This window comes from Pogoniulus pusillus, chromosome 1 (assembly GCF_015220805.1).
Source record: "Pogoniulus pusillus isolate bPogPus1 chromosome 1, bPogPus1.pri, whole genome shotgun sequence".
Lineage (NCBI taxonomy): Eukaryota > Metazoa > Chordata > Aves > Piciformes > Lybiidae > Pogoniulus > Pogoniulus pusillus.
In genome coordinates this window covers 31,889,968-31,905,428 of record NC_087264.1, presented here as the reverse complement: position 1 = coordinate 31,905,428, position 15,461 = coordinate 31,889,968, and the positions used below count along the sequence as shown (strand labels likewise).

Sequence of the window (15,461 nt, the reverse complement as noted above, 5' to 3'; positions counted from 1 at the left end):
TTCGAAGCCATTGCCCCTCATCCTGTCACTGCAGCCTAAGAGTAAGAGAAAGCCTGGAGTGCCCCCTGTCAACAGTCCTGATCACCTAGTGATAGACTCTCATATCCCAGGCATTTACAGATGTACTGTAAAGTCCATTTTCTCTACATCAGAATCATATTATTCCTGACAAATCAACTTTCTGGATCTTCCAGCAACTTTTAAGGTTCCAGTATCATGCCCACTTTACAAAAGAAGAACAAAGGAAGAGTAAGACAGAGAAATTTGAGAAAAGAGGGAGAAAGAAGCAAAACACTAAAAAACAAATCAGCGGACTCACTGCTCCTATTTGTTTTTTCTCATATGCAAGGCTAAATGGATATACACCAGAAACTGAGAGAATCATACAGTATTACCCTGTACAACTCCTGCAGCAAGGTACTACAATGCTTGGGGTTTAATTCCACTCAATGCTCTCTAGGTGGTATTTCTCAACTCTCCACAGAACAGCTGCTCTGTTGTCTTTCATTTTGGTATTTCAGGCAATTCCACTCTTGATGACTAATTCTGAGTAACACATACTTCCTGTTTTATATTTAAGAGCACAAATTTGAATCAGAGGTGCAGTGGCTACAATAACCACTTTTCTTCCTGTAAATAAGTTGTGTAAGTATTTATCTAAATAATAAAAAGATGAGGAAGTTATTATTGTGCGGAGAGCTTAGCTGGTAACTAGTTAGCCTTGTGCTTCAGACATCCCCCCTCATCCATGAGTGTAAGACCAGCTAAGAGCCACCTGAGCAGACAGGAGTGTGGCAAGCTGCAACAGTGGCATTCACCACTTCTCTGGACACTACCTGAAGAAAATCTGCAGCTAGACTAGAGTCTGGCAGGTCCCTGCCTTCCACATTTTAAGGCAACGGAAAGGGCAGCCGGGTGTCCATCTGTTCACTACTCTGTCACTCATTTGCTTTGAATCCCATCAGAAGTGGATAACCTGATTTGCCAAAACCTCCTCTCTTCCTTCCTCATGAATTTGTATAGGTACACATTTAGATTTCAGAAGAAATTTAGCCATTTACATTTAAAAAACAGCTGCTTAACAAACAGCAGTAAACAACACATCCAAAACACAGTCTGCTTGTCCAGATAAGACAATATTGTGACTTATCACCATCTCTCTATTAAACAAGATAAAAACGTCAGAAACCAATTCCTGCATGTTTCACCTCTTTGTTTTACCTGCTTCTGTGTACTTTAATCCTACTTTTACTTCTTCATGCTCTGCTTTCGGTGGCGGCCAGACAGTCTGGAGTCTCCCTGGAGTCTTGTCATCTTGCTCTGAGGGACTCAGGTCAGGCTGTTAAAATCATGCAAGAGAAAAATTAAAGTCTTAAGTATCAGTGGATTCCAAAGCAGCAACTACCACACTCAGCTACATGTTTACTCTGGAATGGTTATCTGTATTACTTTATTGAAACAGTGTTGGAAGAGATATAAAGAAATCAGTGTAGGAAAATGATTTTGAGGAGGAAATTAACATCATGATTTGTTGTACCTTTCCACAGCAACACGCAAAGCTGTCTATCCCTTGGTGAACTATACAGGTGGCTCAAGAATACTAAGGGATTTTTTCCAGACTCGAAAGACCCATGTGGGCTCTTCTCACAAGTAAACATCAATGTGATTTACCTAAGACATCATTTGACAATGTAATTTTCTGGAAGCAGAGCTAGTTTATGAAATTCCTGCCCCACCCCCAGCAGCTTGCTCAGTCCACCTACCACATAATGCTGCCACATCAAAGTGCTTCTGCAGCTGTTAATGGGCCTGCACTGTCAATTGGAATGCTAACAGAACCCTTTAAACGGGCTAAATAACCCTTTAAAATGGAGGAGGACTCACTAAACGAGCATTTTTTTTAGAGTCTTATGTTTTAGCTTTTTTGGGTTTGGCTTGTTGTTTTTTTATTTACATCTCCAGAATTTCTACCATCTGATTTACAAAATGCTACTAGGAGTAAACTTGCACAGACACAACTGCAGCAGCAGCAAATCCCTCCAGGAAAGTGGTCCTGCAAACAGTATGGGAAAAGCAAAGGCAAGATCCTTTGACTCCGGCTTTGCCCCCAGAAAAAGCAGCCTTGTACTAGAGCAGACATTAAGCAGACACTTATAAAAGCCACTCCTGCCGCCTCCTGTGCTGTCAGCTGTGGTGACAGCTCTACAGCCAGGTTTGCTGTAGCTGACGCCAGAACGGGGATGGTGTCAGCAGGAAGAAGCAGGGCAGGAATGGGAAGGGCAGGCGCAGACTGCAATTGCTGTGCACACCACAGCCAACAAGTGCCTCTTCCCTTCTCCCCACAGGTAATTTACTACAAACTGGTATTATCAGTCCACCCAGATGTTAGGCAAGAGTTCTGCAAAGTTTTTAATTTCATGCAAGAAAGAGAGCACAACAAACCAAAGTCACTGAGGAGCCCCAGGCTTAGGGTCCAATCCTGCAAATATAATGATTCAGATTAATCCCCCCTTTGGATCAACAACAATCTTGTGGACTGATTCTATCTGCCAAAGATGCAGCTGTTTGGATTTAGGGTTAGTTACTTGAATTTAGGGTTGTTTGAATTTAGGACTATTTGGTTCAATGTAAGACTACTTGGTTCAAAGTAGGGCCATTATTTGTTTGAATTTAGGGTTACTGATATAATTTCAGAGTTCAAATTAACACTCAACTTATCTATGAAAACTTAGCCTAGATTTTTTTTTTAGAATTCATTCTTTAAAATACACTAAATCTCTGCATGTCTGAAACTATTAACCTTGTAAATGCTTGTATTAATCTATAACTTGAATTGTTTAATTGGAAACACCAAGTTATACTCAGCTAAAAATTCTTATCAGTATTTGCAAAGCCATGTAAACATGGAAGGGAAAAAAAAAATATATTACATTCTCTGTCCTGAACAAAATGAGTTAAATTATTAGTAATTTCTTTTATCAACTGTTACCTTAAAAATATTCCTTTCTAAAGGTAAACTTAAATATTACCTCCAACAATAAAAAACTCAATTAAAGAAAAAAAAATAACTCACAGCTTGGGAAAATATTAAATAATGCCACAGTCGGTATTTGCAGCACCAAAGTGATTTAAAGCTATCCTTAACATATAGGCAATTGGTTTGCAGTGATCTTTAAAAAGCAGTTTCTGATTTTTAAAGCTCTGGCTTCCTACAGGTTGTGACTATCACCAGTCCTCACTGAATCCTCTTACAATTGTAGATGCCCAAGAATTTGGACAAATTAGCAAGAACATTTCTTCAGCTGGGAATCCAAAAGTTCAGATTGCCAAGAGCAGATTCCTGACACTTAAGCCCTTAACTTCCCACCAATCATTTTTAAACAATAAATTATTCTTTTTCTTTTGTTTTAAATCCATCTACCTCCACGTCTTAGGAAGAAAAAAGCAATTCAACCTACAGACTTGTCTGCTGGTCCATCCCCAGGTTTTGATCTTTCAAAGACAGCTTTCAAGTACTCTTTTTCATGCCTCATTTTGCGCTTTATGGCTTCCAGCTCTGAAGTATCCGCGGTCGATTCTTTTTTAGGAGGCCGTGTGAACAAAGCTTTGAAGACCTCCAATGCAGATTCAGCAGGGCTTGACTTTACTTCCTCGGAGGGAAACCGTGGCTCTGTTTTGCTGGAGGCTTTGTTCTCCGGAGCCTCATCGCTGTCCTCGGTCTCCCCAGATCCCTCAGCAGAGTCCTCAGCTCTGCCTTCATTCTTGGAGACGTCTATGTTTAACAAGTGTGAGAGCTGTTCCAGGAAAGTAGGACTCGCTTTAGGTTCAGCTGATCTTCTTTTAGTGGTCAAACCTGACGTAACACTGGATTTCTTAACTGGCTGGCGTAATTTGAGCAGCGCTAAATCGTTCTCCCTTGGTTTAATTTCTGTAACAGTTTCCCCATACTCTGTGGTTAGTCCCTTTTTCCTCACACGTAGTCCACTGAAGAAAGCAGGCAGCTGGAAAGTCTTTTCAGCCAGCGCTGTTTTTTGGAGCAAGGTATTATCAGCTGAAGGTCTTTGTTCCTCAGGTAGAAGTTCTGGAGGGCATTCCCCTGTAGCAAGCAAGCGACTGAACTGCTCGTCCATTAATAGTCTGTCTCTGCCACAGGAGTCATGCTCCAGAATACCATCCATCTCATCTGGGAGCTGCTCAGAAAGTGTTGGGTGTAACTCAATGTCATCTGTATCCACAGATACAGTGGCATCGCTGTTGCTGTGCCCTTCTGAGTCTTCTTTATGTTGATTGTTATCACCCAAAGCCTCAGCAGACACAGCAGCATTATCCAGCCCCAAATCGCTTGCGCTGTTTGCGTCGGTGTCTAGATCCTTACTCTCCGCGTCCGATTCTGTATCGCTTGTTGTATGAACCAAAGTCCCCTGCACAAGAATGGCGTCCTTGTCATCATTGTCAGATTCAGACAAAGACGCCTGTACGCACCTCAGATGGTGAAGAAGTAATTCATTTTGTTCAGCTAAGTCCAGGTCCAGGTCAGTTTGCCTGCCAGCCATGGGGTCAGCTTGGCCACTGGTACTATTCACTGGGTGCTGATTTTCTGAGCCCTCACTGCCATCATTATCATTCCTCACGTGCCAGATGCTAGCCTGGGTGTTGACACTGGGGTGCAAAGGTTGAAATGCTTTAAGCACTGTTGTATCTTCTTTGGAAGTTGTAGAGTCAATTTTAGCTGTCAATCCAAAAAGCGTTTTCACAGAAAAAGTAGTGAAAAGCTCAACTTCCTTGACTGCTGCAGTCTCCAGCTCCAAACGCTCACTACTCTCAGGCACCCCATTTTCTTCTTCCATGGTGTGTGAAGCAGGGAAGAAGTTCCCTGCTAGCAGTGCTACCAGCTGCAAAACAAATACTTACTACAGGCATTCAGCCACAGACTGAGCTCGCTCGGGGCACCGCGACAAGCAGCGCTGCCCGGCCCTGCGAAGGCAGCCAGGCTCCCCCGGGGCACCCTGCCCCTCCTTCTGCCCTCAGCGCTGCGGCTGGCAGCGAGGCGGCCCTCGGGTCTCCAGACTCTGCCCCGGGAGCAGCACAAAGACCCACCGTAAACAAAGTCCTGGGCAGCGCCGGTGCCTTGCTCCCTCGCACAAAGGGCTTTTTTGTGGCGGCCGCTGTGCCAGCACACTAATCTCGGCCGAAAAGTCGCCCAATGGTGGCTGCCGGGGTGCTGCGCTCCGACTGGCTGCACAGCACTTCCTACGTGCTCCCGAGTGCAGAGCGCTCGCACGGAGCGGCCTCCCGCCCGCAGCAGGGCACGCTGCTACTTCGCTACTTCCTTGTCCCGCTGCCCGAGCTGCCACTGCCTCTCGGCAGAAAATTCCCGACGGACTCTTTTGCGCAGGCTTCCGGCTTGGACAAAGATCTTCCTTGGTAAATCCATAGTCACAAAAAAAAAAAGTCAAATGGAAACCTCAAGTTGCAAATCCGAAGCTTCCAGTGCCTGCGAAGAGCCCCCAGTTCCCGGACGGACTGAGCAAGTTCGGAGCTGAAGAAAGCAGGAAAAAAAAGAAGTTCCCTTCCGATGTGCTGCAGGTTTCATCTGGAATGCAGATTTCAGCCTCCAGGGCTACGAACAAAAACCCACAGGACTGGTTTCATGTTACTGCTGTCCTCGCTCTGCACAGCACGGTGAACTGTGCACAGGTACTTATCAAAGCCTGGCGCCACACCCAGTGACTGGGAGCTGTTTGGGTGGGCAGGGTACACAGCCATCCCTCAGGAATGCCAAGTTAACTGTTTAGCAATCAGGCAGGCTGGCCACCCAAGCTGGCATGGTTTCAAACCAGCGCAGCCTCTGCTGACATTTGGTTTTATACCTTTCACCTCTCTCTGCAGCACCGTGGCCATGGTGTAATGTGTAGGATTTGGTTTAGTCGCTCCTGGCAAAACCACTCAGCTGCATAAGACCAGACACTGTAATTCACAATTAACAAAAGCTAGCAGGGATAATATGCTATTTTTTTCCTCCATGACATGCACATAAATAAAGGTACAAAATACTTACCAGCACTTAAAACATTAAAAAAGTCAGTAACATTTAGGGCAGATTCCAGCCAAAAGACTTCACTTTTGTTCCTTACTTTTGAAACTACAGAGACTGCACATGTGCAGGAATTTATATTCTTACTATTCCCTGGCTCTGAAGAAATTTGTTTGGTCAGATTTCCACACTGGTACCCTGGAAATTCAAAGATACTTTTCTTGCACTCCAGTTAGAGGGGCACTCCCCAGCCAGCCATTTAGCTGGGATGTAGGGAGCTACAACAAAGCTGGCAGGGGACTTCGACAAGAGTTTGTAGTGATAGGATGAGAAGGAATGGTTTGAAGCTTGAGGAGAGCAGACTTAGACTGGCGGTTAAGAAGAAGTTTTTTACAGTGAGAGTGGTGAGACGCTGGGACAGTTTGCCCAGGGAGGCTGTGGTTGCCTCCTCCCTGGAGGTGTTCAAGGCCAGGTTTGATGAGGCCTTGAGCAACTTAGGCTAGTGGGAAGTGTCCCTGCCTGTGGCAGGGTTTTGGAACTGGATGATCTTTAACGTCCCCTCCACCCTAAACTATTTTATGAATCTATGATTAACTGTAAACAAGCAATGTGGGGAAAGCTGCCCTTCACAGGGAAACCAGCTGCAGGTCACAGCAGTGTCCCAAAGCACCACAAAACGCTGACTGACAAACTGAATATTACAGCCAACAACCCATGACAAAGTATCCCAGCATATTTAACTTTGGAGGTAAGTTCTAAGAATTTAGGCTGTACAAAATCCTGTGTTTATCTTTGCACTATACTACAAAAGACCATTAAGTCAACAGCAAAAGTCTTATATCTACTGCAGGAAGTTTCCTGGACATCAGATTGTGCAACTAAGGTCTCAGATGAAGTTTAAAAGCCCCTTTTCAACGACAGGGCTCACCTACAGGCAAAGGACACTGGGACCATTCCCATCTTTGTCTGTTGTTTACCACCAAACAACATCCTCTGCCTCACTGCCTGCCAAGACCTGTAGCAAACTCTGGTCTTGCCTCTCCACTATGCTGAGAAAGCAATGACCAATAATTCATGGCTCACTCCCTTTTCTAGACTTGATATATATTAGTATCAGAAAAGGAAAGAAACAGAGTGGAAAGAGACAGAGTCTTTGTCACTCCCTGTGGCAATTTGTTCTTGTAATCCCAGGTGTAATAAAACAAGTGGAAGGCATCAGCCTCAGCACTGGTGATTTCCTCTAAGAGGAGACTTCCTGGAAGCAAATCTACAGCACTTCCAAACTCTGTTTTATGACAAACCTGGAGCAAAGAGACCCCTGCTAAACCAAAGTGTTCTACATTTAAATTTACATCTATTTTTATGTTCAACCACAAGCCTAATTTTTTATTGTGCTGGTAATTTCTGTGGCTGTGCCTTGCTTATTTATCTATGTACCTATTTATCTGGGGGGGGGGTTCATTAATTCCTGATGGATAAACACATTCTTTTCAAGAATAGCTATACCTCTATGAGGAGCTTCATGGTACCTTTTAAACTAATTATATTTATGCAGATTATGAGAGAATATTTATTTCTCTGTTTATATTAAAGACAACCCAGACTTAGAATAAAACTGTAGTAATCTAAAGAGCACCAAGCTGCAACAGTCCTATGAATACTGCACATAAGCAGGCTACTGGGAAAGGTCACTAGCTTCATATTTAAGATTTTCACAGTAGAGAGGAGAAATCTGCTTTAAACAGGGACTTGAAAGCAAGAAATCCACAATTTACTACACAACATCCCAACAAAGTTTGTGAGACAACGACCAAATTACAGTGAAAAGGATTGATGCTTTGAGTGTCAGGCCAGGTTGAGGGAGCTGGGGTTGTGCAGCCTGGAGAGGACTCCAGGGGGCCTTAGAACTGCCTGCCCGTACGTGAAGGGATCCTGCAGGAAGGCTGCAGAGGGACTTTTCATCAAGGTGTCTAGAGACAGGACAAGGGGCAATGGTTTGAAGCTGAGGCAGAGCAGATATAGACTGCAGCTGCAGAAGAAGCTCTTCAGTAGGAGGGCAGTGAGACTCTGGCACAGGCTGCTCGGGGAGGCTTTGGCTGCTTCCTGCCTGAGAGTGTCGAAGGCCAGGTTGGATGAGGCCTTGAGCAGCTGAGTCTAGTTGAGAGGTGTCCCCTGCCCATGGTGGGGAAGTTGGAGCAGATGAGCTCTGAGATCCCTTCCAACCTGAGCCATCCTGTAATTCTATGGGATTGAGATGCCTTAAAGAGCTGAACATTGAATAATTCTAACTCCAGATGTAGAAATACACCTTATAAACCCAGAGGTAATCTCACAGGCCTGCAGAAGATTATCCTGCTTTCTAGGTGGTCTCTTCTTTTGATAATGATCTCTAAGAAGCAAGAAGAATCTTTCAATCTTTTTGAACGTTAGTATGAACAAAGGAGCTCTTTGTATCTGCCCCTGGAGACATGTCCAAAAGCTGAACACCAGCCAGTCTCTCAATGTCACTGTGCAGTCAAACCACAAACCCCCCAGCCTCAAATAACACTTCTGTAAAGATTGATTTCTTGCAGTTTCATAGAATCATAGAATGGCTGGAAAAGACCCGAGAGATCAGGTAATCCAATCTCCCTGCCACAGGCAGAACAGCTCTCAGCTAGACCAGGTTACTCAGGGCCTCATCCAACCTGGCCCTGAACATCTTCAGAGAGGAGGCAGCCACAACCTCTCTGGATAATCCCTTCCAGAATCTTGACACCTTTGTAGTGAAGAATTTCTTCCTAAGATCCAATCTAAACCTGTTCTCCTTTAATTTAAATCCATTCCCTCTCATCCTGTCTCTAGATACCCTAATGAAAAGTCTCTCTCCAGCCTTGCTGTAGGATCCCTTCAGGTACTGGAAGGCAGTAATAAGGTCCCCTCAGAGTGTTCTCTTCTGCAGGCTGAACAATCCCAGTTCCCTCAGCCTAACCTCACAGCAGAGGTATGAGGATATCATCACAGTGGGCAGTTCTGATAATGAAGCACACTTTGGTACTGTTTCTGTGCAAAAACACACACATGGGAATGTGCCCTTCATATTTCTACAGGAGAAGGAACCTATCACCTTGTTGTGCAAATGAGATAGATCCAGTTTGTTGCCAACAGTGCTTTAATGCTGGGTGGATCTAGCTCCTAAGGAAAGCCTCTCTCAACAGGCTGCAATCCTGCACCTGAAGGAAGAAACAACTCCAAAATCTCTAGGAAAAAAAAAAAAAAACAACAGTTGTGGTAACATTACCAGGCTGTTTCTTCCCTAAAACTGACAACTCTCCAGAGCCCCAGAAAAGCCTCTAAAACCTGGCACAGCAACTCTGAGGGCAGTCAGTGCTCTAACAATACAACAGGACAATCATTCCTTACTGTTTAAAGCACATTTAATAATCCACGCCCTTTCTGACCTACATTTCATCCCAGGCAGAAGTCACACCTACTGCTTTCTCCACTGCTGTTCTTCAGGTGTCTAAGAGCTCCTAAGGTAGGCTTTAAAATGAGCTTTGAAGAAAACAAGGCAATAAGATAAAGTAATCTCGTTTCTATCACTCTCATATGGCAGGGCTCAAGGTTTCCTGAGCCCCTATCTACTCAGATTTCCTCTTCAGATCTCTGTAACAGCAAACCAGAGAAACATGACAAGAGCATGAAGACAAATAGTCAAAGTAGCTGAATCGTACAGGAAACAAACTCTGAGTGTTTTTAACATAAAAAGATTTCAACCAATGACAACTGGCATAATTTCTTGCACAGACCCTTACAATCCAACACGCAAGAACTGTGCCAAGCTTCAGAAGGGGCAGGTGAAGCAGCAGGCTGTGGCTGTGGCTCAGGCAGTTTGAAGCGATCTGAAGCTCAGCTGACAGTCCTGCCCTCTGCCCTGTCCCCAGCCATGATAATGATCTTAACACTCTCCTGCTTCTTCCCTCTGTCTCCCCAGCTGCTTAGCTCCTTTTATGCTTAGAATTTTAACTCTTTAAATGCTCTAAGAGAGGAAAAAGGCAGAGAACATGGAAGAAAACCTGGACGTCCTGGATTTTCCTGGTTATTTTTAGCCCTGTTACCTCCCACTATTAACCATTATGTGAGCAACTTTCCTGTGGTGTGAGGAGCTGGGTATCAGCAACACAATCACTTGGAATGTAAGCAGTTAAGTGTAGCTGTAGTGACAGAAGCATAGCTACGGTAATTCTTCTCAAACTCCAGCATTAGATGATGTTAAGGGAATGAGCAGAGCAGAAGGGACATTAAGCAAGCCGATCTAGGATTCTGAAGGCATGCACGTTGCATGCAATCAGTCTATGGAACATCTAGCCTGTAAAACCCACCCTGTGCAACAAAACCATGCTAGTGCTGAGGCAGAATTTGTAGGAAAGATGTGCAGGCTATCTCCTGGTTAAAATCAGCACACATCCAAGAAGCAAGGAGAGAGAACAAAAGATCACTGTAAGCTGTTTTAGTAAACTGAGTAAGAGCTTTGTGCAGGAAAGCACAGAGGCCAGCACTTAGTGTAACAAAGAATGGAGATCAATTTTTAATCCCTTCCCTTTGTGCCTTCCTCTTCTAAGTACCCATATTTTCACTTTCTTTTCATTCCAACTGGCCTCTTGTTCTCCATCCACAGCATAAGATAGTTTAGAGGGATGAATTTGAAAAAAAATCAGAAAATAAAATCTACTTAATCATGCCATCAAGTTCAGCAGAATTACTTCGGTTCCAAAGGGAAGCCACAAACATTATCAGGGGGTTGGAGCACCTCTGCTGAGAGATCAGGCCGAGAGAGCTGAGGTTGTTCGTCCTGGAGAAGAGAATGCTTCAGGGAGAAACCTAATAGCAGCCTGCCAGTACCTCAGAGGGCCTCCAAGAAGGATGGAGAAAGACTGTTTGCAAAAGGCCTATGGTGATAGGACGAGGACAATGGTTTGAAATGAGAGAAAAGCAGATTTAGATTGGATGTAAGGAACAAGTTCTGCGCCATGAGGGTACTGGAAAGCTGCAACAGGTTGCCCAGAGAGGTGGTTTAGGCCCCATCCCTGGAGATATTCAAGGTGAGACTTGACAAGGCTCTCTCTGGGCAGCCTGATCTAGTTGAGGATGTCCCTGATGCCTGTAGATGACTTTTGGAGGTCCCTTCCAAGCCATTCCATTCCATAAGTAATTGCTAGCCATTAATAGTTATTTTAGCTGCATTTTCACATCCCATTTATGGTTTCCTTTTTTCTGTAATCTGCAATAAAATGCTGTAAAAACAACAGGGTGGAGTTGCATTTCTATTTGGCTTTGTTATCTTCCATCTCTCCGTATATCTTCTCTATTTTTGGCGATTATCTCTCTTAAAGACTGCTTGCAGCAGTGCTGCAGTGCAAATGGCCTCCGGTGGCAGGATCAGTAACAGCCTTTTACTCCCATTCTTTTGGGAGCTCCTGCTCCAATCCCTTCTCATACAACTGGACTCATTTTGAAGGCAAAAAAATAGTCCTCAAGATCTGTAAGTAATTCACTCAGGGTTCTATCCTGAAAGACTTTCAAGAGAATCCCATGGAGTGAAGTGGAGGATAAAGTGTTCTACAGCATCAGCCCATGCTGAGAAGCCCTTTTTTGATAGAAATTTGTTCTCCATCTTTTAGAAACAGTGGAATAAATATTGTCCCTTGTTGACTACAACTGAAATATTTCCCCTTCCTTAATTAATTAGGTGTTTAGACAGAAAATATTGCTTAATAAAAAGAGTAAGAAAAATGGAATCAAACTGCTTGCTATTGGAAGATGTCTCTTATTTTGCTTAAATTATTGTTTAAATGGCTTTTAATTTGGAACTCCTCCTGCCCCACTGCACTGTGAAATACAGTTAATACACCTGTTTATGGGTGCTACACATATTCTGCACTGAAAAATTCATGGAATGGCTCAGGTTGGAAGGGACCTCAGAGCTCATCAATTCCAACCTCCCCACCACGAGCAGGGACACCTCTCAACTAGACTCAGTTGCTCAAGGTCTCATCCAGCCTGGCCTTCAACACCCCCAGGCAGGAGGCAGCCACAGCCTCCTTGGGCAGCCTATGCCAGAGTCTCACCACCCTCCTACTGAAGAGCTTCTTCCTGAGATCCAGTCTAACATTCTTTTCAGCAACATTTTGAGTAACATTCACTTAGGCAATTAATACCAATTGTGAATGATGTGACAGCCTTTACTGCAGCAGTGTGGTTAATATTCATGAATCCAAACTAATCAAAATTTGGTTTATTCCTTTAGGGAAAAAAAGTGATTTAAAAACAAATCTGCTTTTTGGTCCAGAATCTCATCATACTCTTTACAGCCACCTGAGAGGAGGTTGGAGTTGGTCTCTTCTCCCAGGTAACCCACAATAGGACAAGAGGAAATGGGTTGAAGTTGTGCTTCAGGGAGCAGAATGACACCACCACTTTATTGCAGGGATAGACCTATACCTTCTCAGCACTGTAACAACATTCTAACTAATTATTTTAGGGAAAGTGTGTTAGAAAATAAATCAATTTTATAACAAGCTCAAGAGAATAGAAGCAGGGAGTGCAGGCATCATTAAAAACCTTCTTAAATGAACTAAGGTAATTCTGGCATTTCTACCAAAAGATGTCACTGTTACACAGCTTCAAGTTCTTGGCACAACTTTATTATGTAGTTTAGTCTTTAAAGAATCTTCTTTCAACCATGCCTGCCTCTTTCCTTCCTATTCCACTATACTTTGTTCCCTTCTTCCTCCAATGTGAGTATTCCAGCCAAATCTCTTGTTTAGACTGGAGAAGAGAAAGCTGAGAGGTGAGCTAATCAGTGTCTGTACATACCTGAGGGGTGGATGTCAAGATAAAGGTGCCAGGCTCTGTTTGGTGGTGCCCAGTGACAGGGCAAGGAACAACAGGTACAAGCTGGAAACAGGAGGTTCCACTTCAACATGAGGAGACACTTCTGTATGGTGAGGCTTGGAGCAGGCTGCCCAGAGAGGTTGTGGAGTCTCCTCTGGAGACTTTCCAAACCCACCTGGATGTGTTCCTGTGCGACCTGCCCTAGGTGACCCTGCTTTGGCAGGGGGTTGGACTGGATGATCTCTAGCAACCTGTTCCAACCCCTAACTTTCTGTTATCTTTAGGCTGGTTACTGCTCATCACAGGAGCATATGAGCACTGCCAGCTGGATCAGTGTCCTGGTAGGGCATAAATCCTGCCAGGTCGGTTTAACCCTTGCTCTCCTCCTCCTGTTGCGGTCTGAGAGTTGAGTAGAATGAGCAAACAATGGAGCAGCAAAGCTTTGAGGGTTAGGGGCTTAGCACCACGTGTCAGGTGTCTTGTGCTGCCCCTCAAGGTGCCTGCATGGTCACAGGAGGCACGAAGCTTTGAATTCATTGGCCAGAACAATGATATTGGTGCCTATTGGCCAGTTTCGTTTTCAAAATGATGTATTTAATGGGGAGTGATTTAGAAACCAAATTTCTGCCCTGACCCTTCACCAGCAGCAGCACCTCATTCGTGGCTCATTAGCTGGGAATCACAACAGTCAGGTGCTTGCAGCTTGCACCAGCTCAGCAGCAACTTGGTTGTTCTCTCCTTCCCTCTGCCTGTAATATTTTGCATTTTACCCCGGGATCATTATCGTGGGTTTTGTAAGCATCTTTGTACAGCAGAATTACTCAGGGACCAAAGCATCATGAGTGCATCTGCTGCAATTAATGCTAAGGCTCCATGAGCATAGTTAGAACTTTCCTTGTTTTGTGTTCCTATTTTTCCAAGTTCTGATTGTTCAAACTGCTTAATTCTGCATTTATAAATACCCTCTGTGCAACTCCTTCCTGTCGACCAAAAATCCAAAGAATCTCAGGGAATTTCCTTGTTTTAAAATATTAATAATAAACTTAATATTCATGTTAATATTAATAATTAATAGCCTATTATTCATTTCTACCACAATCAGGCTGACACACATTGAGCAAGTGTCTCACACTGTGGTTAACTCAGGTTCCCATCTGAATCTTCAATGTCTTGTACCCCAGGAAGCTTAGAATCTTCTCTTGTCAAATTCACAGCCAGTCTGACTCCAGTGCCATGGCAGGGAGGTTGGTGTAGATGATCTCTAAGGTCTCTTCTAACTTAAGCCATTTTGTGATTCCTCCAAAACCCTGAGAAGCAGCAGCATAGCTCCCAGCACAGGCACACAGGCACACAGGCACACACACATGCTGGTGTCCACAGGCACAACCTGGTCAATAAGATGACCCACCTAGTGGATGAGGGAAAGGCTGTGGATATTGTCTAACTGGACTTCCATGAAGCCTTTGACACTGTTACCCATGGAATTATCATGAAAAAAAATGTGCCTGGTCATGACTTGGAGCAGCACAGGCTTGGCTGCATCAAACTGGGTGGGCCTAAAGGGTGGTGCTCAGTGGTGGTAAATGGTGGTCATTAGGGCTCAGCATTAGAACCCCTGCTGCTTAACATCTTTATTGATGGTCTTGGTGAGGAGTAGGAGCACACCATTAGTAAGTTGGCAGAGGACACCAAGTTAGATGAGACTTGATCTGCCTGAGTGTAGCGAGGCTCTACAGAAACACTTAAATTGGATCAATGGGCAGAGGTCAATGGAATGAGCTTCAACAAGGCCAAATGCCAGCTCCTGGGCCACAAAAACCCCATGCAAGACTCCAGGCTTGGGGAAGTGTGGCTGGAAAGTAGTCCTGCAAAAAGGGACCAAGGGGTTCTAAGGGACAAGCAGCTGAAGATGAGCCAGCAGTGTGCCCAGAGCGCTAAGAAAGCCAAAGGCAGCCTGGGCTGAATCAACAGTGGTGTGGCCAGCAGGAGCAGGGTGGGGATTGTCTCCCTGCACTTAGCAGTGGTGAGGCCACCCAAGGGCTGGGGTCAGTTTTGGGCACCTCAATAAAAGAAAGACATTGAGGGACTGGAGAGGAAGAGCAGCTGAGCTGGTGAGGGCCTAGAGAATGAGGCTGGTGGAGAGCAGCTGAGGGAACTGAGATTGTTCTGTGTAAGGAAAAGGAAGCTGAGGGGAGACCTCATCACACTCTGCAGCTGCCTGAAAGGACAAAATAGAGAGTTTGATGCTGGTCTCTTCTCACAGGTCAGTAGTGATAGAACAAGAGGGAACAGCCTCAAGCTGCATCAGTGGAGGTTTAGCCTGGACATCAGGAAGAATTTTTCATGAGTGGTCAGGTATTGGAACAGGCTGCCCAGGGAGGTGATGGAGTCCCCATCCCTGAAGGTATTTAAAGGTTATTTAGATGTGGTGCTTTGTGATGTGGTTTAGTGGTGACCTTGACAGAATAGGCTTCATGGTTGGACCTAATGATCTAAAGGCCTTTTTCCATCCTGGATGATTCTATGATTTTCCTGGTACCTGCTCTTAACACTC

General features: G+C 44.5%; 2 protein-coding genes across 2 annotated transcripts in view; both read right to left on the bottom strand.

Moving 5' to 3' along the window:
• The window catches only part of LOC135177581 (formin-like), a 129,375-nt gene extending 124,174 nt beyond the window's left edge, over positions 1-5,201 (bottom strand). The window contains exons 1-2 of the mRNA XM_064147772.1: positions 3,459-5,201; positions 1,222-1,339 (exon numbers count right to left, since the gene is read on the bottom strand). Coding sequence (XP_064003842.1) covers positions 1,222-1,339; positions 3,459-4,847 — 1,507 coding nt within the window. The 5' untranslated portion in view covers positions 4,848-5,201. The remainder of the gene's footprint in view (positions 1-1,221; positions 1,340-3,458) is intronic.
• LOC135177589 (formin-1-like) overlaps positions 1-15,461 on the bottom strand; it is an 83,576-nt gene that overhangs the window by 26,767 nt on the left and 41,348 nt on the right. The gene's annotated exons all lie outside the window — the stretch shown is intronic.